General features: G+C 48.2%; 1 protein-coding gene across 1 annotated transcript in view; it reads left to right on the top strand.

Annotated features, from left to right (window-relative positions):
• GLP2R (glucagon like peptide 2 receptor) overlaps window positions 1-26577 on the top strand; it is a 155070-nt gene that overhangs the window by 62419 nt on the left and 66074 nt on the right. The window contains exons 6-7 of the mRNA XM_090060273.1: window positions 3361-3517; window positions 21274-21433. Of these exons, the coding sequence (XP_089916399.1) occupies window positions 3361-3517; window positions 21274-21433 (317 nt within the window). The remainder of the gene's footprint in view (window positions 1-3360; window positions 3518-21273; window positions 21434-26577) is intronic.

Raw genomic sequence — 26577 nt, 5'->3', positions numbered from 1 at the left:
ATAAAGATCAACACCTGTGGGCACAGTGGGTGGCTGTGACCGACCACAATCATTGGTTTGGTCATGCCCGCAAGACCATGCCCTTTATGTGGGAACTGAACAACATTTGGCACCCCAGGACCCAGGCCATAACCCTGCAGTGTTCACCATTGGGGCAGCCTGGCCAAGCCCCCACGCCACTCTGACCCCTCCCGTGGTGACACCTCTCTACAGGAGGGGCCCTGATGTGTTCTGCACCCTGCTTATCCAGCTCCCCAGCTGCTGCACCGCTAGCAGCTTGGGGAGCCTTGGCCAGCAGCTGCCCCACCAGCCATGCACCTCCAGACCCTGCCATGAGGAGCGGCTAGCCATGACACCACCGGCCAGCACCAGCCCCTCCCTAGAAGGGGCTCCTGGCTAGATGCCAGCCCACTGCAGACTGTGGGCCAAGGACACTGGGTACAGCCAGACACCATCACCGACAGGGAGGCCCATGCCAAGCTGCCAGCCTCACCAGCCCCTGACACATGGTAAGTCTCACATTGGGGGAGGGAGAGCATTCCTAGTCCCCATTCCTGCTCTTGTCCCTCCCTCCCAGTCCCCGCTCCTGCCCCTGTCTCCCATCCTGGTCCCTGACCCTGCTCCTGCTCCTTCTTTTGACCCTGGCTCCAGCCTCTGCCCCTGCCCCATCCCTGGCCCCAGCTCCTGTCCCCCTCCCTGCCTACACTCTCCCTGGCCCTGGGTTTTCCCCACCCACCCACAGCATGCAGAGACAGAAAACAGTTCAAAACTGTATTGAGCATCCTGTGTCCCTGCATCTGGGTAGGCATGGACCTTTCACACCCCAAGGAAGGGATCAATGCCAGTGGCAACGTCCTCCTCAGGATCTGGGGGCAGGGAAGTGTAGCATTACCACAGGTAGCCCTCCAGGTGCTGGCAGAGGTTGTGGGGCAGCCCGGGTTTGCTCCCTGTACTTTCATTGCTCCATGTTTAAAACAAGGAGTGCAAGTGTGCCCAGGGCACTGGGAAGATCATCATCAGCAGGGCATAGTGGCTTGGGCACCCCTCAGCCTGCACAAACAGCTCCTTGCACACCACCTGGGGCACATGCAGAAGGGATATGCTTGGGGTACAGAGGTGACATGGGGGTGGAGGGGCTGGGCCCAGGACACTTCCCTGGAGAGGTCCCCAGCAGGGAGGGTGAGAATGTGGCCAGTCCCTCACCCCAGTTCTCTGGGAGTCCCAGGCATCCCAAGTCTGGGCACTGTGGGCTGGGCGGCAGCACAACAGAGCAGTTGGCCTGCAGGGAGAGAGGTGGGAAGTAGGGTCTGGAATCATGGCAGCAAGTGCTGCCAGCACCCAGAAGGCCACCTACCCCAGGGGAACAAGGGTGAATGGGGGGCTTGGAGAGAAGCCACCTGCACCTGGGTCTGCCCTGCCACCTTATCATGGTCCATGGGCACCCATGCATGGCTGAACCCCCATCTGAGGCTGGGCAGTGCACAGCCCCTGGTGCAGAACATCTTATTTCTGAAATGTTGCAAACTCTCACAAAAGGCTTCTGTTTCTTGCCTCTGCAGGGCCAACATCTGGATCCAGGGGAGAGTCCACCAGCCCCAGCAGAGATGTGGCCTCTGGGCTGCTGCTACCCAGTGCTGGAGCCATAAAGATGCACTGGCTTTGCCAGCAGTGCATACAAGACTGGAACCTCCTGCTCCAGCAGCTGGTGGTGATGATAGTGGAGTGGGAGGCACAGAAGCAGGTTCAGGAGGTGCAGGAGCAGGCCTGGGGGGCAGAGGACATTGACCAGGAGGCTGCCTTGGAGGATGTGTAGGATTGGGCCCAATGGAAGCACTGGCCATGGATGAAGGCCCAGGAGTAAGAGCACATTGAGCTGCTCTGGCAGCAGCTGGGCTTCCAGGCCTAGGCAGTGGAGGCCATGGATGCCAACTAATAGACTCTGGACACCGCTTGGGCCTGGTGGTTGTGTCCATGCCCCACACTACCTAGCCCCCATCCATGGCTCTGCAGGATCCCACCCACCACCCTGCAGCGAGCCCCCGCCTGGCCCTGAGAGGAGATCCCCCAATGCTTCCTGCATACTGGAGCCTCTTGCCTAGCCCCTGACCTCAGTCTCCTACCACCCAGCCTCCTCACCTGGGCACAGGCCCACTGCTCACCCGGGCTCCATGTGGGTACAGAGCCAGAGCAGCCAGCAGTGGGGACAGGATCCCACACCAGCCCTGCTGGCTATGGACAGCCCCCAGCAGAGCAGGAGGTACCCACACCAGAGGACCAGCAGCCACTTTCTCCTCAGAGGGAGCCCTCTACCCACTACACTTGCTGCCATAATTGTACCAACAGGGGAACAAACTGAGGCCAGAGTGCTGGGGACCTGTCCCCAGGATTTGAGCCATAGGTGCCCCCATCCCACAGCCTCCCACTTTGGGACTCAGATAGAGACTGAAACTATTGTAAATAGTTTTCACTTTGGGAAGCAGGTTTTTTATTGTTGGGGTGTGGGGAGGCTGGTGGAGGGGCTCTGTTGGTTGATGGGAGAGAGGAAGTGGCTCTGTGTGTTGGGGAGCGAGGGTGAGAGGGCTCTGTGTTGAGGGGGGAGGGAGGAGGGATGAGGGCGGATGTTGTGAGGGTAATAAAGGTTTTTTTAAAAACAATGCGTGTGTCCTGAGAGTGGTGCTGGGGCTGGGCTGGGGGTAGGGAGTGTGTAGGTAGTGGGGCAGGTGGGCTGGAGTGGGGAGTGCAGGAGGAGGGGGGTGATCAGGGCTTCCTGCACCTGGTGCCCTGTCCCCTGCTGGCATATGCATGGCTCCTGGGCAGGGAAAGGGCTGGCCAGGGAGCAGAGTGGGGAGATGTGTTTCCAAGATGGCTGCCAAGTGCTGGCAGCTGGCTCTGGCTTCAACATGGCTGCTAAGTGCTGGCAGACATGTAACTGGAGGCTGGAGCTCCCTGTAGTGGCCACAGGGGCACATGGCAGGCCTGGAGGAACTTGGCACTAGATTTAGCATCAAGTCACTGCTGTGTAGACACCCGCCAAAAATTGCTTACTATGCATTAACTGAAAGCACATAAATTTAATCACACTTAAATGGATGTGTAGACATGCCCAGTATAAGCCAAAGAGGTGGTGGGATATCCATGCATGGAAACTTTAAACAGAAGGTTATACAAACACTGAATTATGATGATTTAGTTGGGGATGATCTTGCCTTGAGCAGGGGTTTGGACTGGATGAGCTCTTGAGGTCCCTTCCAGTCCAGCTTCCCTCTGATCTATGCATACAATTTTATTGTATATCATTTCTAATCAGGGTAATAATCAAAGATTCACAGATGGATATGTTTCTCTTTTGTACTTCCACAGAAAACTTCATTGCACTAGAAACTACATCCATATGAATTTATTTGCTTCATTTATATTGCGAGCCATAGCTATTCTTATTAAAGATGCCATTTTCTACAACATCTATTCAAAAAGACCTAATAATGAAACTGAATGGATAGTCTACTTCAATTCTGAGGTAATGTTTTGTTACTCTATTAATGGAATGGAATTGATAAGCAGCTTGGAGGAAAATGCTGTTTAAAATGGTAGAAACTTTGGGCAATCCCCAGAATACTCTGCTCCTTGAAAACCCAGAAGCAGAGGTCTAGGTACCCCTCCCAGGGAAAGACTTCTTAAGGCAGTAGAGCACCAGGCCCCCAGGAATGGAGAAGTAGGGGCCAAGGTAGTGTCCCCCAAGCAACTAGCCACCCCTTTACTTCCAAATCAGCCTGTGATGCAGTGAACCCTGTACAGTGCCAGGAGTTGATATAAATTGCTGGCTTGCTTGGGGAAAAGTGTTCTTTAAAAGCCACAAAAGCTCTGAGAGCCCCAGAGCACCTAGATTCTGGGAACCCACAAGCAGGGGTCTATGCAGTCCCCTTCTCTTCATCACTATACACCTAGGCACCTCTGGTCAGTACACCACCACACAGATTTTAGTAAAGTGTAGGAATGGTATTTATAAAACTGAGTTGTTCTTTATTGAACACCATGTTAGCAAGAAGGGGGATCAAAAAAATTGCAGTACAGGCAATTGGCATTTTCTTCCTCTTCCCCAGTGTCCATGTGGCAGTGCACTGTTTGCACCTGACACTTTAAGAACATCAGTTAGTCTATGGAGTAGCCAGCAGGTGAGTTCAGGCCGAATTAGGCAGTCACATGACCACAGACAGCCATTGGATTGTAGGAGGGCTGGGAAAGGAGTGTATAAGCCCAGACCCTGGAAGCAGAGCCAGCAGTTACATCTAGAAACCTGAAGGAACAACATCTCCCAGTCAAAAGACAGCAGCTCCTAGAACAACTGGATGAACATAAGCCTTCAATGTAACGCTGCGGCTAGTAAGTGAGCAAAACACTGGCTTGTATCCATAGATGCTTCTCAAGCAGATCCTGGGACATCATTCTCCCACTGTACTCGGCCTTGGTGAGGCCACAGCTGGAGTACTGCATCCAGTTTTGGGCTCCACAATTCAAAAAGGATGTGGAGAAACTTGAGAGGGTGCAGAGGAGAGCCACACACATGATCAGAGGTCAGGAAAACAGACCTTATGATGAGAGGCTGAGTGCAATAGGGCTATTCAGCCTGGAAAAGCGTAGGCTCAGGGGTGATCTGGTGGCCATCTATAAGTTTATCAGGTGTGCTCATCAGGATCTGGGGGAACGTCTATTCACCAGAGCACCCCAAGGCATGACAAGATCGAATGGTCACAAACTCCACTGTGACCGATTCAGGCTGGACATAAGAAAGAACTTCTTCACTGTCCGAGCCCCCAAGGTTTAGAATAGACTGCCACCGGAGGTGGTTCAGGCACCTACATTGAACACCTTCAAGACACATTTGGATGATTATCTTGCTGGGATCCTATGACCCCTGCTGACTTCCCGCCCCTGGGACAGGGGGCTGGACTCGATGATCCTCTGGGGTCCCTTCCAGCCCCAATGTCTATGAAATCTATGAAATCTATGAAGTCTCTTTCTTCCATAGTGCTAGCCAGCATAACACTGACAAGCCTATAAGGATGCTGCAGGTTTTTCCTCCCAAGGTGGGGAACCTTGCATTTTTCGGTGTTAAACACCATCAGGTTCTCGTCCGCCCATTTGCTGATCCTGTCCAGGTCAGCCTGGATCGCCCTCCTGTCTTCTGGTGTGGATGCTTTGCCCCAAAGTTTGGTGTCATTGGTGAACTTGGCTGATGACACCAAATGTCCACATCATTAATGAAGATGTTGAACTATATGGGTCCAAGGACAGAGCCATGGGGGACCGCACTGGTCACAGGGCACCGTGATGATTGCCTTCTGTCAATTACCACCCTCTGGGTCTGGCCACAGAGCCAGTTCTCCAGCCAGCAGATCATGGAGGACCCAAGGCCACAATTGGCCAGTTTCACCAAGAGGTGATCATGGGATACCAGATCGAAGGCTTTTTTGAAGTCAAGATATATGATATCAATCTCTTCTCCCTTGTCCAGGTGATAGGTCACCTGGTCATAGAAGGAAATGAGATTGGTCAAACAAGACCTACCCGCAACAAACCCGTGCTGGCTATCCCTTAGGATGTTGGCATTGGCCAGTCCCTCAAGGATGGCCTCCTTAATAAACTTTTCTAAGATCTTCCCCAGGATAGAAGTCAGGCTAATGGGCCTGTAGTTAGCCGGATCCACTCTCCTCCCTTTCTTGAAGATCTGCACCACATTGGCCTTCTTCCAGTCTTTGGGCACTACACCAGAGCGCCAGGAGTTTCCAAAGATCTCTGCCAGAGGCTGGACTATGATGCTCGCCAGCTCCTTGAGTACCTTGGGGTGTAGATTATCAGGGCCGGCTGACTTGAAGGTATCTAGCCTCTCAAGGTGTTCCTTCACGAGGTCAGCATTGATGGAGGGCAGGGGATCTACCTCACCTGGACCTCCCTGTCCCGTAGTGGGCATGGGCGTCCCATGGGACTGATGAAAGACAGATGCAAAGTACCTATTTAATAGGTTGGCTTTTTCCTGGGCGTCGGTTGTCAGTTGTCCCATCTGGTTTAGCAGGGGTCCAATGTTGCCCTTGCTTTTCTTCTGGCTCCCCACATACCTGAAAAAGGACTTTTTATTGTCCTTGATGCTCGAAGCTAGTTGGAGTTCAGTTTCAGCCTTGGCTTTCCTGGTTTGCTCCCTGCAGGACCGGACCAGTGCAGAATAATCCTCCTTGGAGTTGAGTCCCATCCTCCCTCCTTTGTAGACCTTTCTTTTTAGCCTCAGGAGATCTGCTAGATCCCTGGAGAGCCAGGGGGGCTGCTGTGCCCTCTTGCTGCCTTAATATTTTATCAATATCTATATTATAAAATATTTCTTCTGTATATATACTTACCTATATATAAATTTTCTACCTCAGTATGTAGATAAAGATACACCAGCATAGAACTACTTACGTGAGTATAGCTTATTTCAATTTAGGAAGTAAAATAATCTGTATAAGTCAACTTTTACCATAAATTATATTCATAATAGACAGGCAAGATACCCGAGGACTCGAAAGGGTCAACATAGTGCTCCTCTTTAAAAAAGGCAAACAAAAGCACCTGGGGAATTATAAACCAATTAGACTTACTTTGAAATCTGAGAAGTTACTAGAGTATATCATAAAGAAGTCCATTTGCAAGCATCTGGAGAAGGAAAGGGTGATCACAAAGGCCTTCAGCATGGATTTACTATGAGTAAATCATGTCAAACAAATTTGATCTCTGTCTACAGCAGGATGGATGAAGGGAATGTAGTTGATATAGTATATCTGGATGTTAGCAAAGAATTTGACAGTTTGACATGATCTTCTCGTAAACAAATTGGAGAAAACTACTACAAGGTAGAGACATACCTGGCTACATAGCTGCAAGCAAAGGATGATTATAAGCAGAACCATGTTGGAATGGCAGGAGGTTTTAAGTGGAGTTTCAGAGGGGTCCGTCCTGAGTCCAGTGCTATTCAATGTCTTTATTAATTTTTTGGATGCTGGCATAGAAACTTTCTTGAACAGATTTGCAGATGACAAAAATTTGGAAGGGTTGCAAACATGCTGGAAGCCAGAAGTGCAATTCAGAAGGATCTTGACAGTTTGGAAAGCTGGGCTGGAGCTAACAGGATGAAGTTCAATACTGACAAATGCAGTATTGAAGGTGGTGTGTAGGTGGAATTAAGGTACTGAGTGTAAGTTGCTGCAGTGTTGATGTTTCTTTAGCTTTTACCTGTTCCCTCCCTTTGGCCTGTTGGCTTATAACTCCTATGATTTTCTATATAAAACTGGAAACTCCCCTGTGTTTCTTGTGCCAGTGTCTGGGCCTGCAGGGTTGGCACAAAATGGTGGTAGCGTTGGGATTCTGAAGTGGGGGAGAGGCTATTGCATGAGTGAGGCAAATGGAAATTGGTAGTCATGGGTCCTAAGGCACAGGGCAAACTGCTGTATTGAGTGTATAGATTGTGTTTGTTCTGTGGGCATTTGATCAGGGAAAATGAACAACATGGAGGAGAACATACCCCCAGGGGGAGCAGAACCCCCCCACCCCATTTTGATAAGGGAAGATGAATACCATAGAAGAGAAGGTACCTCCAGGGGGGGAACCCCCACCCCATCCAGTGTCTCAAGGCCCATATTCAATCCAGCACCCTATAGCGGGGAGCAACAAGAATGGGATGAGCAATTTGAAATGGCAGCTGAGTTAAATACAGGGGCGATGCATAGGGGGTGCACGAGGGTACATGTGCACCCCCGGAGTGTGGCGGTGCCCCCCCTACAAAAAGGTGCCACTGACACTGTCAGCAGTGCCTGCGGGCGGTTGCTGCTTGCCACCCTGCCACTGACATCACTGGCGGCGTCTGTGGGTGGTCTGAGATCCCCTGCCACCACTGCATTGTTCATGGTTAAATGGGTGGAATGAAGCCATTAAGCTAAAATTCCTGAGCCTTTTGCTCACAGAGAAGGTCGGGGAAGTCTACTGCGCGCTCAGCAGTGAAGCCAAACAGAATTATAAGCACCTGACAGGAATCCTCAGGAATGCTTTGGAACCAAGTGCAGGTCCTAACTGGGACAGTGCAGCTTTATTTAATTGTAAGAAGACTTCAACAGAGTCAGTGTAAGAGTTTGGCATTTCCAAAAGATGATTAGCTGTAAAGACCTTCCCCTAAGGTGCAGGACATATTGGCCTGTGATTAGTTCATCAGCAATGCATTCAGCAGGGAGAAGCATGTCCAGCTTCAGTTGGGGAAGTCCCATAGCCTGGAGGATGCCATAAAGCTAGCCACTGAGATGGAAGTGGTGAGAAAACTGGTAGCCCTATGTCGCCAGGGTACCGAGGCAAGGGTATACATGCATGCCAGGGAGGAAAAGTCAGGAGCTCACACCCCAACCCCAGAGTCCTCAGCCTTGCAAACAATAATGGAGACAGTGAGAGAGATGTGAAGTGAATTGGATCAGCTGAAGAAGGCTATGAAAACCCAGTCTCAGAGCAGACATACAAGAGGAGATTCTTATGGACCACAGCAGCTCCTTCTGGGACTAAAACCCAGAGGTTCCTGTCTAAAGGGTCTTGCCCCTGCACTCAGGGTCAAACCAATTGCTAAATTTGGTCAGATTGGTATGTACTTTGGGGAGGGACGGGTGGTTGCCTTCTGCCATTTCCTTGGATCTCTTTGGAGCATATGTGTGGTTTTAGGAATAGTTTAGACATGGATTTGCATGCGATGGTTTGGATAGAAAAGATCCTGCCTCAGGCAGCATGTTGGACTAGATGACTTTCAGAGGTCCCTTCCAGTCCTACTTTTCTATGATTCCATGAAAACACAAAACATACCATAGGTATCCTCTAGAGAATGATCAGAGGCATTTCCATGTGATAAGGATGGAGAAGAGAATAAAACAAAGAATACACATGGGAGGCTATCCCAGTGACATCCCTGCATGAAACCTCAGTAACAATCTGAGGAAAAGTATCAACAAATAGAAATTAAAAGAACATTGCAGACATTGGATGAAGCATCTCTGGAAGATTTTGATGTACTTCAGTCCCTTAGCAAGAGCACAGAGAGGGAACTATTGCATTCTGTTAGACTGGCCACAAAACCACGAAAGCTGGGAGTAACCAGTTAATTCCAGCGGTGCTCTCTTCTTGAAAAATATTGTGAGAGATATGAATTGCCTTTTATAGCCCAACAAGGTACTGACTTTAATACATAAATAAAACATATATTTAACTGTTTCTGTTCAGACCCTATTGGCAGAAAATTGTAATGAAAATATTTAGCTTATGTCCCCAAATTACCTTCCCCTAGCCAGAATCCAGCACTTCCCTTTTCCCTTTCCAACTTTTGCATTCAGCAGTGCAGTGTCAATATGGAGAAAATGAAAACATCAGACAAAATAAAATAAACAGGGTTTTTATTGTTAAAAAATAACCTGGTCTACTGAGCTTATTTTATTATTCACAGAAAAGGTCTCTTAAACAGGCATCCAGTTTTGATTTAGTGGTGAAGAATCTATTGTGTCCCTGCCCAAGCAGTTCCGCTAATAACCTCTCAGTATTTTTTTTCTCATTTCCAGTCTGAGTTTGTCTAGCCCTGGGATCTTATTAAACTTTCATCTGCTAAATTAAAGAGCCCTCCATTATGAGAAATCATCTCTCCATATAGACACCTCAGGTTCTGATCATATCACTTCTTAATGATCTCTTTGATAGGTGAAATAGATTGAGTTTTCAAGTCTCCCACTGAAAGACAAGTTGTCAAGAGACTGAGTCTTTCAGACACCTCTTTTCTGTACTTTTTCAATTTTAAGATAAAAAATAAATTACCTGCATCAAACAGTCATTCAAAGACATCAGATGTAGTTGTCAAATCCTGTTTTCTGTAAAAAACATCTAGTGATATTAAAAACATTACCATTTTGTAATTATTTACTGACTGGCCACATCTACACAAGACAATGACTGCACGGTCATTTATTACTTGTATAAACAAATATTAAATGACTGTGCAGTAACTGGAGTTACTGTACAATAGCATTGCCCAGTGGCTTTTGGGTGGGGCTGACTATGCAATAGCTTGTTACTACTGCACAGTTACTGCTAGCATTGCATCACACTTCCTGCCATGCAATGCTCCTGCAAAGTAGTAATGAGCTACTGCGCAGTCAGCGTCTCATGTTGACGTGCCCACTGAGTCCCATACCACAGGTATTCACGATTTTGCCCAGGACTGGTATCTTACTAATCAGGTTATAGTTACTTGGGTTATCCTGTTTATTGCTGTTCTGAGCTTTACTAGTCTCAGTATTCTAAGTTTAATTAAAAATTAACTTCAATACTTTACAAAGGTCCTTAATTAATTCTAGATCTGTTCTTTCTGATTGTCAAAGACTGCACTTCTGCTTCTGCTTCAGGATGTATCAAATGCTTCCTGGTTCCATTTCCTCACTTAGAAAAGGATTGCTAATCCTCTTCTCTATTTTCTGTCCTTTCCAGTTCCTTCATTACTAATTCCTTCTTTTGCTAAATCTGTGCACATGCTATCTGAACCTGGTTTTTGAAGATAACACGAGCACCTGTTCTTCAAGATTATCCATCTTTAATTTCAGTAATGTTATTGATTCCCATATCATGTATATGAAATCTTCTGTCTTCAGGCAGAAAACAAACCATGCCTTTTTTACTGTCCATCACAGTAACTGCTTCCTCATCTGTGCCTCCTAAACAGTCCCTCAGAAAACCCTCTGATAACTTGCTTTTGCTTCCTCATTCAAGAATTGGCATTATTTCCTCCTTAATGGTAGGTGGTGTCAAGTTCTTTAGAGACTTCAGACACCTTTCCAAATGAAAATTCTCACAAAACCACAGAATGTGTCTACATGTGCAATTAACACACCTGAATTTTCTGTGCAGAAAATTCAGGTGCATTAAACTGCCTGGGCATGTTTCTGACCATGTGCCCATTTCAGGAGCAAATTTGCTCTTGATGAGAGTTCAGTCCAGGGCTGGTCCTGCCCCACTTTCCTGCTCTGCTCCCCTGTAGCAGCCAGGGGAACTCCAGGATCCCCTGGGTGCCAGCCCTGGGCTGGCATGGGGTATGGAGGTCAAGCGTGAGCTCTGGGAGGGGGAGTGGGCTGTCTCAGAGCAGGGGATAGCTTCCAGTTGTGTTGAGCTGAGGATCACAGCCTGGATCAGCAGTGCTAGCTTAGGATCATGCCCCATGCCTGAGTGGCAGCAGCATTCTGATCTCTCTCTTTGCTTGGCTTGCAGGCAGTGGAGGAGACCAGGATGAACTTGCTGGATCTGTCCATCATTAAGAAAGGTAAGGAGACATCCACCTGCTCAATGGCCTCGGGCCCTGCTCTGGTTTCCATGGCTGTCTCTTGACAAGTACCATCCTCTGCACCTCAGGGTTGCTCTGCCTCCCAAGGCACTCAGCCAGAGGGAGGGCAGTGACACACTGGGATCCCCAAGCCCATGTCCAGGCTCCTGCCCAGTGCTGGGGGGTGGTGGAAGCTGAGCAGTGCTAGGACCAGGGGGAGATGCTGGAGCTGAGCAGAGCTAGGACTGGGGAGAGATGCATCTCCCCCTAGTCCTGGCACTGATCATTGACATGTCTCCCCTCATCACAGTCCCAGCGCTACTCAGCTGACAGATCTCCACCTGGTCTCCAGCACTCAGCTGACGTGTCTCCTCCACGTCCTGGCGGTGCTCAGCTGATGGGTCTCCCCACAGTTCCAGTGCTGCTCAGCTGCCGCCTCCCCTCAGCACTGGGCAGGAGCTGGGGTGTGGGCTGGGGGATCCCATCTCACCACTGCCTCTCTTCAGCTGAATGCCTTGGGAGACAGTGACCCTGAGGTGCAGGGGATGGTACTCCTTGAAAGTTGGCCCTGAAGACTAGAGCAGAGCCTGAGGCCAAGTCTGCTGGGTTAGCAGATGCCTCCTTACCTTTCTTGATGATGGATTGATCTAGCAAGTTCATCCTGGCCTCCACCACCTGCAAGCAAAGCAAGGAGAGAGATCAGGGCACTGCTTCTGTTCAGGTCCAAGGTATCACCTCGAGCCAGCACTGTTGAGCGGGGCTGCAATCCTGAGCTCTGCTTGGCTGAGAGTTGTCCCTCACCCTGCGACAGCTCCCCCTGCTTCGTGGAGCTTGGGGTGTAGCCAGGCAGCAGCTGTGGCCCTCTGCTGTCTGGGCTGTCGGGGAGCAAATTGTTCCTGGTCAGTATCTAGATGTGCACTACGATGCATTAAACAACACGCCATTTTCTAGTACTTGTCTCTGCCAGTACTAGCAAATGGCATGTTAGACTAACCTAATGCACAGTAAATGCCATGCAGTGATGCTTTACCACACATTAGATAAGCTATAATCATGAGCTTACAGTCAAATCCCCAACTTGATTTTAGGAGCCACCTGTTAAACAAGGGCAGTGCACTCTAGGAATGATGCAGCTGGATCCTCAGAACATGCCTGACTTACAGTAGGGACTGAGCTGGATTGGACTGTCTCTCACCTGTATACTTTTTCTGATATCTTGAAGTCCAAGGCATATTTTAATGAGCTGTTTGGTATGGCTCTGTGAAATTTCACCAGCTGTTTCATTTCAATTCAATGTTGTTTTGACTTGTTTCAAGCTCAAAACAGCAAAATCAAAATGAAAAGGCTCAAAATGAAACAAGGCAGTGGAAACATTTTGAAAGTTTCAAAATGTTTTAAGTTTCAAAGCTGGGCTTGCTTGCAGGTAAACAGAAAGTAAGGAGAGGGAGGGGGAAGTGAGGGAAGGACTACTTTGATATTTACTGTGTAGCTGGCCAGTGACTGTAATCCATCCCTGAGGTCGCTTCCAATCCTAGTGTTCTGGGGGAGGGATGGAAAAACAACATAAAATGCAACATTGTATCTTCCAGCAGCTCAGAAGTGTCAGACAAAAAAGGCTATCATTTCCTACTTGCTAGCCTGTTCCTAGCAAGTGGGATTTATCAATACCTTTTGCTTTCTATATCCTTTTATTATTATATTCATTGATTCCTTTCAATTTATTCCTCCCCACCAATTCTCTTTTTGTTTTTGTTAGTCTATTTTGATTATTTTCCCCCAGAAAAGAAATCTGTGCTTTTTCTTACAGTGTGCATTCTATTTACTGTGCAGTGAAGCACAGCATATATTGCATATTATAATATAGAATTTATTCAGGAACACATGCAACATACATTTATATTTTTTTCTTACATAAATACATAAATACATACATACATTACATAAATACACATATATACAATTATCTTATCTACATATATTACATAAATCAGATTACATTATAAAAGAACACAGATTTTCCAGCATGCTAAGCCATCCAGTGCCAGAGGTAGAGCTGGAGCTGGATCTAAGTGCCCTAGCAAGGGAAATTCTGGGGAAGGAGGAGGAATCATTTGAATTTGTACTCCACACCCCTCAAATTCCCCTACAGCCAGCTCTCCTTCCCCAGAAGGCGCTTCAGAGGAGGTTGAGAGAGAGGTTGTGGAGGAAAATGGCTTAGCTGAGTTTGCTCCTCCGGTTGCTGTGCCTCTTCCTGCTGAGGGGGGCGGGGGGGGGGGGGAAGGCAGCATCTGCAGATGCAACCGCACCCCAGAAGTAAGCACATAATGTGGTCTGGTATCATTTTGAACTGGCTGATGATCCCACATATGCTGTCTGCCTGCACTGCCAAGCCAAAACCAGTCAGGGCAAGGGAACAAAACACATGAGCACCATGGGGATGCTGATGCATTTCTGCAGGCACCACCCCTTTGCCCTTGCTCCTCCTCAGCCTGGCACCAGTGGGAGCATGCCCAAAAAGAAGTTCCCCTCTCGCTCTAAAACTCCCATCCTCCCAAAGCAGAGGCAGGCCAGCCTGAAACAGTGGGGGAAAGGCAGACAGAAAGGGGCGCAATGCAAAAATGAGTGAGATCACCCAGAGGACTAGGGAGATGCTTGCTGTGGGTGGTCAGACCTTCACCTTAGTTGTGCAGCAAGGGTTCAGGGTTCAGGCTTCAGCAAGACGGTGGTGCCCTCCCTGTATGAGGCATGCATGGAGTACTTGAGGGAGGAGCTGTGCAAGGCAGGTCCACAGTTGGCCTTACACTTCACCTCGGACATCTGGAGCAGCTGGGGTGGAGACCATGCATACCTCTCCCTTACAGGGCGCTGGTGCAACCAGCCACACTGTTGGCAGGCTCTCCTTCAAGCCAAGGTGATGGATGAGTCCCACACGGCAACTGAGATCATGGGGGCCATGATCCACTTGGTGCAGGGGTGGCTCATTGGGCAGGGCGAGCTCACCCGCAAGTTCATGTTCACCAATAATGGTCAATATGATCAAGGCGGTCCATGATGCAACTTTGTTGGCATCCTCTGTGTGGCACACAATTTGCACCTCATTGTCAGGGATGTCGTGGAGGGGGACATGGCTGCTGGTGATGGTGCCAGCACCATCAGCAAGCTCATTTCCAAATGCAGGAAGGTGGCAGGCTACTTCCACCGGAGCATCAAAGGGGGCAAGATACTGCAGGACAAATGGGTAGGGCTGAACATCTTGGAGCATGAAATAATGCAGGATGTGGAGGCTCGGTGGATCTCTACACATCTGATGCTCGAGAGGCTGGTGGAGCAACAGAAGACCATCCATAAGATGGCTTTGCTCAGGGAGATTGGGATCACTGATGCCCTGAACAGAGCTGAGTGCAATACCATCTCCTAGATCTTGATGGTCCTCAAGCCCTTCCTCGAGGTCACCGAGACCCTCAGCACTGGCAATGCCCTTCTTAGCCAGGTGATCCCTGTAGTGAGGAAACTTCAGAACCAAATGGAGAAGTTCAAGGATCAATGTTCCTTGCTGGAACAAGCTGCTGTCACCAAACACGCAGACACTGGTGAAGCGGCTGAAGAAGAACATCAGGAAATGGCTTGATCCCTTGCAATCCAGTATGGTCCACATGCTGGCTGCCATGTGCAACCTGAGGGTGAAAGGGAGCATGAGCATATGTGGCAGCAAAATCCTGGATGAGTGGATGGAGGAGGTGCTGGTGAAGAAAGTCAGGGATGCAGAAGGGCAGAGGTGGTGGGACAGGGAAGAGGGGGATCCACTGTCCTGTGCCAGCATACCATCCACCAGCCAGTCTCCTCCTCCACCACAGGTGCTGCCAATGTGGGCTAAATGTGGGCCAAGGGTATGACTTCCATGGTGGGGTTCAGAGTTACCAGACCTCACCAGCAGGCAGGTAGCGCTCAGGCCTTGGTGGCTGCCCATTTTGCCAAAGACGTGGAGCTGCTGCTGTGTGACCCCTTGTCCTACTGGGCAAGCCACAGCCAGATGTGGCTTGATCTGGCCATTGTTGCCCAAGAACACCTGACCTGTCCACTGACTAGTGTTTAAAGTCAGAGGCTGTTTAGCTTTGCTGGTGATGTAGTGATACCCCACCACACCTGCTTGGATCCTGGTTTGGTGGAGCAGCTGGTGTTCCTGAAGGTCAACCTCCTCCTGCTGGGGTTCCCTAAGCTCCACCTGCAGATAGAGTGAATGCCACCCTCCTCACTCCATCCACACCTATTTCCTTTTTTCATTTTTTAAAATCATTTAATCCCCCTGCTCTTAGAGCTGGAGGCAGCACTCACTGCATCACCAGCCAGCAGGGGAAGAACATTTCCCTGCTGAGCTCCCATGCCAGGATGAACTTGGAGGTATGGACTGGGGCTGTGGGGAAGGAGGAGACTCTAGGTCCTGGGCATGGCCACTAAAACTGCACTCTGTGATGGTCGGGAGGCCTGGTGGGACTGACAACGATATGGCAGCCCCAGGAAATGCCAGGACTGAGGATCTGGTGAAAGGTGGGTAGGAGGCTCCATAACCTCCAGCCACCATGTGCATGCATACAGTCTTGGCTGGGGAAAGCCCAGACTCATTGCATCTTTGACAGGCCTGAGGTTTGCTGGTTGCAGTAGAGTTGTGAGGCTCCAGGTGAGCTCAGCATAGCTGCCTGGGATGCCAGCTTTCAGTTTGAAAAACCCTTTGTTAGGCTGAGGAAGCATCTGCAGTTGATGTGTCTTCTGGTTCTGGATGGAAGGAATAGTAAAGAAGCTTTTTTACTTTTACCTGCACTGTTACATCCCCCTTCCTCCTACCCCAGCCTGTCCCTCACCTCCTGATGCCTCTATTTCCATTTTCACTGACTGGTTTTCTTGCTTGCATTGCATGCCAGCCTCTGGCTTCTTTGCTATTCCTTCCATCCAGGAACAGCACACACACAAACTGCAGGTGCGTGTTCAGCCTGATGAGTGGTTTTTCAAACCAGGGACCATGACCCCAGGGAGATGGGAGTTCAAGAAGAGTGGTTGCTTCTCAAGCAAGCGATCCTCAGTGCACAAGTTAAATCTATTCCAACACGGAGGAAAGGCAGCAAGAAGGCACAGCAGCCCCCCTGGCTCTCCAGAGACCTAGAGGACCTACTGTGGCTAAAAAGGAAAGCCTACAAATGATGGAGGATGGTATTCACCTCCAAGGAGGATTACTCCGCGCTGGTCCGGTCCTGCAGGGACCAAACCAGGAAAGCCAAGGCTGCAACTGAACTCCAACTAGCTTCAGGCATCAAGGACAACAAAAAGTCCCTTTTCAGATATGTGGGGAGCCGGAGGAAAAGCAAGGGCGATGTTGGACCCCTGCTAAACCAGATGGGGCAACTGACAACTGACGCCCAGGAAAAAGCCAACCTATTAAATAGGTACTTTGCGTCAGTCTTTCATCAGTCACATGGGATGCCCATGCCTGCTTTGGGACAGGGAAATCTGGGTGAGGGGAATCCCCTACCCTCCATCAATGCTGACCTCGTGAAGGAACACCTTGAGAGGCTAGATACCTTCAAGTCAGCTGGCCCTGACAACCTGCACCCCAGGGTACTCAAGGAGCTGGCGAGCGTCATAGCCCAGCCCCTGGCACGGGTCTTTGAAAACTCCTGGCGCTCTGGTGTAGTGCCCGAAGACTGGAAGAAGGCCAATGTGGTGCCGATTTTCAAGAAAGGGAGGAGAGTGGATCCGGCTAACTACAGGCCCATTAGCCTGACTTCTATCCTGGGGAAGATCTTAGAAAAGTTTATTAAGGAGGCCATCCTTGAGGGACTGGCCCAGGCTAACATTCTAAGGGACAGCCAGCACGGGTTTGTTGCGGGTAGGTCTTGTTTGACCAATCTCATTTCCTTCTATGACCAGGTGACCTATCACCTGGACAAGGGAGAAGAGATTGATATCATATATCTTGACTTCAAAAAAGCTTTTGATCTGGTATCCCATGATCACCTCTTGGCCAAACTGGCCAGTTGTGGCCTTGGCTCCACCACGATCCGCTGGCTGGGAAATTGGCTTCGTGGTCGGACCCAGAGGGTTGTGATTGATGGCAGTCACTCATCATGGTGCCCTGTAACCAGTGGGGTCCCTTAAGGCTCTGTCCTGGGACCATACTGTTCAACATCTTCATTAACGATGTGGACATTGGAGTCAGGAGTGGACTGGCCAAGTTCGCCGATGACACCAAACTTTGGGGCAAAGCATCCACGCCAGAAGATAGGTGGGTGATCCAGGCTGACCTGGACAAGCTCAGCAAATGGGCAGACGAAAACCTCATGGTGTTTAACACCGAAAAATGCAAGGTTCTCCACCTTGGGAGGAAAAACCTGCAGCACCCTTATAGGCTCGGCAGTGCTATGTTGGATAGCACTACAGAAGAAAAAGACTTGGGGGTCATCATTGACCACAAGATGAACATGAGCCTCCAATGCGATGCTGCGGCTAGTAAAGCGACCAAAATGCTGGCGTGCATCCATAGATGCTTCTCGAGCAAATCCTGGGACGTCATTCTCCCCTTGTACTCGGCCTTGGTGAGGCTGCAGCTGGAGTACTGCGTCCAGTTTTGGGCTCCACAATTCAAAAAGGATGTGGAGAAGCTTGAGAAAGTCCAGAGGAGAGCCACGCGCATGATCAGAGGTCAGGAAAACAGATCTTACGATGACAGGCTGAGAGCCACGGGACTCTTTAGCCTGGAAAAGCGCAGGCTCAGGGGTGATCTGATGGCCACCTATAAGTTTATCAGGGGTGACCACCAGGTTCTGGGGGAACGTCTGTTCACCAGACCGCCCCAAGGGATGACGAGGTCGAACGGTCACAAACTCCTGCAAGACGGTTTCAGGCTGGACATAAGGAAGAATTTCTTTACTGTCCGAGCCCCCAAGGTCTGGAACAGTCTGCCAGCGGAGGTGGTTCAAGCACCTACATTGAACACCTTCAAGAGTAAATTGGATGCTTATCTTGCTGGGATCCTATGATTTCCTGCCCTTTGGGCAGGGGGCTGGACTCGATGATCTCCCGAGGTCCCTTCCAGCCCTAATGTCTATGAAATCTATGAAACCTTGCTAAGATATAGTTCTCTAATTATTCAGTTGGTCTACTAAAAAACACCAGATTGACCCAAAGAACTTTGTCTGCCAGTGCCGTGTCCTTAGACCAACACAGCTACAACCTACATCCCTAGCACCTATCCCTGGTCAGCTGACCAGAAGGAGGTAGGGCCCTGGGCACATCTAAGTCCCAGGGCTGGGGCTGGCAGGGACCAGGGCTGGGGCTGGCAGCTGCTGGAGAAGAAGCTCCTTCAGGGAAGGAAAGAAAAGCTCTGTGACAGTTTGGCTGCCTGAGGTACTAGTGCTACTGTGCTGCTTACTTACCTCTTGTTATTTAAAGTGGTGGACCAGACTGTGGCTGTAGGGAAGGAGCAGGCTTCACTGGGGCACACAACCATGTTGTGTAGAGGCCCCAGTGCTAGTGAGGGCATGCTTTAACACACACAAAAATCACACATCATGAGTTTTGCTTGTCAGCGGCTTGTGGTGGTTTCCCAGAAACCGCTACACCTATCTCCTTAAAACCTGGTAGGCTTCATGACCTCAGAAGGGGTTACCATACCTGCTGTTTTCACCCTGATGCACTTTAACACGTACACATGGCATGAGTTTTGCTTGTCAACAGCTTGAGGTGCAATTTCTGAGAAACCCCTGCACCTGTCTCCTTGAAACTTGGCACGCTTTGCGGCCTCTACAGGGGCTAGTATGCCTGCTGTTATCACTCCCCTGTGCCTTTACACTTACAAGTGAAATGAGTTTTGCTTTCAAGACTTTGAGGTGCAGTTTCCTAGAAACCCCTGCACCTACCTCCTTGAAACCTGGCAGGGTCCATGGACTCCGCAGGGCCCAGCACGCCTGTAGTTTTCACCCTGGTGTATCTTAACACACACAGATTGTCACCCACGTCTTGTCAGAAGCCTGAGGTGCAGTTTCCCAGAAACGCCTGCACCTATGTCCTTGAAACCTGGTAGGATTCATGGCCTCAGCAGGAGCTATCATGGGTGCACTTTTCACCCCACTGTGCCTTAACACACACGTGACATGAGTTTTGCTTGTCAGCAGATTGAGGTGCAGTTTCCCAGAAACCTTTGCACCTATCTCCTTGAAACTTGATAGGCTTTGTGGCTTCAGCAGGGGCTACCATCCCTGATGTTTTCAGTTGAGTCAGGCAATAACTGACAAAGTTATAGGCAGTTTCATGATTTCCCATTATAGACTATGGGCTAAATGTTGAAATGCGTTGAAACAGTAAAACAGTTTCAATGAAATGAAATGGAGCAGTGCTTCAAAACAAAATGAAATTAAATGTTGAAACAAAACACTGTCCATTCGAAATGGTGAAACTGAAGTCAAAAGAAAACGGTGCTGTTTCGCACAGCCCTACTGTTTGGGGCTGTTTGTGGTGTCACAAGTTTCTACCTAGGCTCAGTTACATACACCTAGGACCCTAATTTGAACTTTCAGAGATTCACAGATTGTAGGGGGCTGGAAGGGACCTCACAAGATCATTGGGTCCAGCCCCCCTGGACTATCCAGGAAAGACAGCTGGGGTCAGGTAACCCCAGGAAAGTGACCATCCAGTCTCCTCTTGAATATTTCCAGGTTAGGTAACTGCACCACCTCTGGAGGGAGTTTATTCCACAGTCTGGACACACCAGTTTTCCCTAGAGTTGAGTCTGAAACAGTCTTCCAGGAGTTTGTAGTTTTTACTCTTGGTTTTCCCCAAGGGTGCCTTGGTGAACGATTGTTCACCATGCTCTTAATATATTCCCCTGATGTAGTGATAAGCTGCTACCAAGTCCCCTCTCAGCCTTCTTTTTTTTAGGATGAAGAGGCCCAAGTCCCTCAGCCTTTTCTTGTATGACTTGCCTTGCAAGTCTCTTATCATATGGGTAGCTCTTCTCTGGACTCTCTCAAGTTTTCCACGTCCTTGTTGAAGTGTGGTGCACATAACTGGACACAGTATTCCAGCTGTGGTCTCACCAGTCCTGTGTAAAGTGGAAGAATTGCTTTCTTGATTTTAAATGAGATGCATCAGTTGATGCATGCCAGAGTATTGTTTGCCCTGCTGGCTACAGCATCGCTCTGACAGCTCATGTTCATGCTATGGTCTATTATTACCCTTAGGTCTCATTCAGTTGTGGTGCTAGTGAAATTAGTGCCACCAAGCCTGTATGTTGGGGATTGTTTATCCCGAGATGGAGCACTTTACACTTCTCAATGTTGAACCTCATCTGGTTCCAATCTGCCCAACTCTCCAGCCTGTCTAGGTCTGCCTGTATCTGCAGCCTATCTTCAAGCATGACCATGCTCCCCCATAGCTTCATGTTGTTTACAAACTTGGCCAGTGAGCTCCTCACCCCTTCATCCAAATCACTGATAAAGATGTTGAAAAGCACTGGATGAAGCATGGACCCCTGAGGGACACCACTGGCCATCTCTTGCCAGGATGACATAGATCCATTCTTAAGAACTCTCTGGGTCCTACCTCACAGCCATTTTCCTACCCACGTAACCATTGAGCAGTTAAGTCCACAATCCTCCAATTTTCCCATGAGAATATCAAGGGATACTATACCAAAGGCCTTTTGGAAATCTAGGTATATAATGTCAACTTCTGTCTCATATCCAGGTGGCAACATGCATGGAAACTGTAGGCTAATAACATAGTGAAACTCTAGAAAGGTGTCTAACGGAATTAAATTAGTTATGAAAACCACATGCTAGTTTGAAGGATAAAGTCATATAATAACTGTAGGATTTTTCATTCATTTTTTAATGTTATATAATATGTAATAATTTATTATGTCATTTCTGCAGATTTTAATCGGTTGCAGGACGACACAGTTTTTCATGCATTATTTTGTTGGTGCAAATTATTTTTGGCTTTTAGTAGAAGGAATATATCTCTACACCTTATTGGTGACTGCAGTACTTCCTGACAAACAACTACTAAAGACATATACTGTGATTGGATGGGGTAAGTAAATAAAAATTTCACATACATGGTTTGTCATGTTCTATTTGATAGATATGATATGATAAAATGGATTTTGATATGTTATGAAAAAAAGAAAAGACTGGATTATTTTCTTAGCTCTGCAGTTTGTCAGCTTCCTTATACTGATAAGGTACCTAGACTAGATCATGTGATCAGGATCCAGTTCATAGCAACATAACGGGTAGGACTCAGCAGTTGACACATTTAAAATTGGTAAAATAATCTGTAACCTTTCCTCTTTTGTATTAAGAGGAAACAATGTTCCAATACAAAAAAACCCAGCTTCCACATTTTCAAAATGTCAGTCAGGTATTCAAATGATATCAGTGACTGTAAATATTTTTTACTGAATAATTCACATTATGAGACAACTATCCAGAAACATCTCTACCTACATAAAATAATCCTGTGTTTACATGTTATAATTGTATGGTATAGCATCATATTAAGGTGGCACCAGAAATTCTATTTTGCCAGAGGTGGTGAAGTTTTCTAAATACTGTGGCTCAGATTCTATTCCACCCCTAAGACACTGAATTGGCACTTAGGCAGCTTCTAGTCATGGAAGATTGTATCTGTTCCATATCCCTGCTCTACCCAAAACCACCATTGTGAAAATGGACCTACCTATGCACTCCTTGTACACCCAAGCTCAGCAAGCAGGCAAAGTAGGTGGCTGAAAGGTTTCTAAGGCTCCAAATAGATGGCACATTTACCCCAGGGCCAGTTGTGCCTCTTTTATTTCAGAGCTTAAAAGTCACAGGATTATCATGTGCATACATCATTCTTCCAATCTGGGTTCACTCTGTGGCTGAATACACTGCCACTTTTCTGCCAGTAAGAACACTTATCCCAGTATGTCTTGCAGTGGTCAAGTGTTAGTTGGTTGGGCCAGCATCATGAGCTTACATGAAAGATTGCATAGAGAAGACAATGCCAGTAGGCCTGGACAGGCAACGTCTAGTTGTATAGTGAGTGTGGAAAGATAGTTTGTGGGTGAGAGGTTCATGTATTTGGTTGTTCTCACCTGGATGACCAGCAGTGATGCAAGAACTTTCATATGTCCAGGGGACCTTCATGGAGATCTGAACTGAGTTGGCCCCATGCCTCTCGTAGCAAACTACTGGGATAAGGTTGCTTTGTCTGTTGAGAAGCATGTCACCATCACAATATGGAATCTTGCTATCCCAAACAGCCTCCAGTCTGTGGCAAACAACTTCAGTGTTGAGAAGTCCACAGTGAGTGAAGCAGTGTGGGTGGTATCTTGTGATCCAATGGCTTATGGCCCCTTCAATCATACACCTTGCTGACCCACAGGAGGTTCTGGACAGCTTTGCCTGGAATTCCCTGTGTCAGCCTAATCAATGGCAGACATGTCACCATCCTTCTCCCTGCATAATGGTAGCAATTTCATCAACCACAAGGGCTACTTGGTAATGATGCAGGAAGTTGTGGGCCATTTAAGTCATTTAATGCACATAAGTGCTGGCTGGTCAGGTAGGTGGCACAATGCCAACATCTTTAGGAGCACAGTTCTCCCAGAGGTGAAGAGATTTTGTCCCTGGTGTACCGAACATCAAGGTGGAGGAAATGACTGTACCTCTGCTATTAACTGTGGACCTACCCTTGCTGATTAAACCATTCACTGGCTACCTGGATTGCCTGTAATAAGCTGTTTAACTACTGGCTTGGCAGCTGCCAGATAGCCATGGAGCATGCTTTTGGGAGCATCAAGATATGCTGAAAATGCCTGAGGATATGCCTGGATGCCAGTGAGTGCAGTGTGTCCTGCCTTGTGATATCTGGCTAGATCCTGCCTGAACCACTTCCAGTTGAGGTGCAGTGGCTTCACCACCCACTGGCACCATGGCCAGAGATAGTTAGTCACACAGATGCCAATCTCCTGGTGGTAGGTGTGCATGAACATCCACTTTACCAGACTTTGGGATGAGTGTTGATGCAATGGTGAATAGAGATGTCTCTTTGTGCATATAATTAAACATTGCCAACCAAATTTTAGCTCTTAGGAGGTCATTTTCACCTCTGGAAGAGGGTGTTATAGGGAGGCAGTGGCCATTGGGGGGTGGCAGTAGGCACAGTGGGTGAACATGGCAGCCAGACAATTCATGTGCCAACCTGCTGTGGCCCCTGGGGCAGGGTACAGCTGGGGATACCAGCAACTGCAGAGCCAACATCTTATGTGTGAAGAAGTTAAACACAAACGAGCACCCAGAAAAGTCCATCCCATCAATTTCTCTTGATCCCTGCACCCATTGCTGTTGCTCTATGAATGTGAGGAAAGCCCCAAATCCTAGATGAAGAAAGAGAAAATATAGTAAGTATTTGAGGCTGCAGTGAAATGTAGTGGCACCACCACTCACATTTTGCCCAGTGTCCTAGTTGTTAAGCACCTGTCAACAAAATGGAAGACCTCAGGTCTAGGGCCCCCCCAACCTGCCCGAAGGGTATTTGGACCCACATTTCCAAGGATAATGCCCTAGTCACCAAGTTATAGGCTAGGCGGGGTGGGAGAATCTTCCATTTCACATGTTGAAGGGTGACTTAAAGGAGTATGTGGCAGGGCACTGGTAGTGCCTGCCACATTAAGGACTGGGCCAGAGAGGGACAGTGCCTGGTTAGGGCAGCCATTTTAAGGCCCATTTCCCTGGGCTGAGGGCAATTCATGATCAGCCACTAGAGGAGAAACATCTCTCTGCTGAGCTCTGCCAGGAACACCTTGGAGGTAAGGGTGAGGCTATGGAGATCGCTTAGAGGCCTCATTTGTCCTGGGCATGACCTAAAACTAAACCCTGCCATAGCAGAAAGGCCTGGTGGGGCTTCTGGGGGATGTGGCAGTCCCCATTTAGATGCCAAGAGTGAGCACCTCCATGGTGGAAGGCGGGTTGGGGCACCTTAACTTCAGCCCCACCTTCAGTTGGGTTATTTAATGCAGGGAAGGCCAGGTAAGCTTCTTTAAGTGCCTGAGCCTGCTGCGGTGAGTGATCCTGCAGGGCCAGGCACACTTTGCAAAGCACCTGACCCAGGAATGGGGGACCCCTGAACCCTGTAGGCAGGCATGCAGCTTAGACCTGACCCGACGTACCCGACTAGTCCATGCTGGGGCCAAGACGTAGAAAGGGGTCAAAAGGGCTTGGGGTCCCAACTGGCCTAAGACAGGGCCAGAGACTAATGGGGAGCTGAAGGTCCCAGAGGGAGGACCACAGTTAATGGGTGAAGGGTCTGGTTGAGTCTAGCTGCCTGAGATGCCATCTGTGAGCCTTGGGCTACAGTATAGGGGTGGCAAGGAGCTGCAGAGATCCCCCTAAACACTGGGGTGCAAATTGGGAAGCCTCCAGCTTAATTAACATCATAATCAGGTATCATCAAGGTATGGCAGGAGAGTGAGGTGGGTGGCTGGCCCATAGACAGGAGGCAGGCCAGTGCTTGCACTGGGTGTGAAAGCTTGCCCATCACAGAATACAAACAGAAGGGAGTGCAAGTGTATCCTGGTAGTTAGAGGAGTTAACTAGGAGGGGAAATCATGGGTTCAGGACTGTTTATGTATTTGATGTTAGATAGTCATTGAATAAAATGGAAAAGTATTGGGAGTGTGGACAAAATTCAGGGCTTCTTCCCAGGGTAGCTCCCACTGCCCGGGGGCCATAGAACTGCATTTTCTTTTGCTTGCTGCCATGACTGCTTGACTCCTTCATTCAGGTGCCCTGTGGCCCAGTTTCAACAAGAGAGAGGGATGTACAATCTTTAGTCTGGTATCTAAGATACTCTCTGGGAAGGAGGCAATGTAGGCTCAAATTCTCAGCAGATGATGTGGGCCTAGGATCCCAGTTTTCTGTTTTCCAGGAAAGTGCTGTAACCACTAAGCAGTTGGGCAAGGGGTAGGCACCATCAGCACACATTTTTCCCCACTTTATTCACTTAAGTAAATGCTACTGTTTCTCAATTAAGCACATTGGTAGGTGTCTCTGAAAGAACTCCATCCGAACAGGGTGTCTTCCTATAGCAGGTCTGGTCAAGTTGGATCCTGACATGATGGAAGAGTGAAAGGCCATCCATAACTCTGCCTCCTGAGAGAATGGGAAAGGTATGTGGTATGTATATCTCCCTCAGCTGAATAGAATTGGCCTACACATTGATAAGGCTACACGTAAAAAGAGCAGGAGATACAGGCACCTCAGAGGGGGAATAGGATTACTCTCCTGAGCCTAGACACAGCAGTTTGGGGCAACCAACAGCAAAGTCTTAATCACCTGAGAGGCAAAATAGGATCTGGGCCCACTGTCTACTATGAAAGACGCCCATCCACACCATGACAATCATTTTTCTGTTGGTTTTTAGATTGAGTATGTCAAGTATATTTCCCTTGGCTATCCTATTCCTAAATATCATGCTACATTTGCTTGCTAGAGTCAAAGAGAAAACCAAGGCTTTCTGATTGTCAGTATTCAGCAGCTTATTCAGTGGCTGTCTAGTCATTACTTTTACAATGTACTGGCACTTGAAGACTATAAATGAAGATTATGAACTTGATCCAGAAACTTCTAGTTGTAATTCTCTGGTTTGTTATACTGGACAACAGAGGAGACTACTATAACTGTTTCTTCTGGCCTTAACTCTATGGTTTTATATGAATTTAACACTTAAATGTCCGTGTATTTCAGTAAAGCCAAATTTAAAATAAATTGTGTAGGTACAAAAACTGTAGAATGTAAGCCATCCTTGACAGTGGGAAACTGTTATAGGATGCAGTGACTCCAAGGAAGTTTTGAGGGTTAAGGTGGAGAATCAACTGAACTTGAGCTCCCAGGACAGCACTGTGGCTGAAAGGAATTAGATAATCCTTGGATGTCAGAGGAATATCAAGTAGGAGTAGAAAGATTATATTACTTCTCTATTTGGCACTGGTACAACTATTTCCAGAATACTGTGTCCAATTTTAGAGTCCACAATTCAAGAAGGATGTTTATAAGTTGCAAGGGTTCTGAAAAGAGCCTCAAGGATAACTAAACGTTGGAAAATATGTCAGATAATAAGAAATTCCAGGAGCCAAACATTTGTCTTACCAGAAAGTTAAAGGGCAACTTGATCTATAGAGGGAACAAAAC

This window comes from Crocodylus siamensis, chromosome 8 (assembly GCF_052110815.1).
Source record: "Crocodylus siamensis isolate JL-2025a chromosome 8, ASM5211081v1, whole genome shotgun sequence".
Taxonomy (NCBI): Eukaryota; Metazoa; Chordata; order Crocodylia; family Crocodylidae; genus Crocodylus; species Crocodylus siamensis.
The sequence above is the reverse complement of the archived record's forward strand: the minus strand, read 5'-3'. Positions and strand labels throughout refer to the sequence as shown.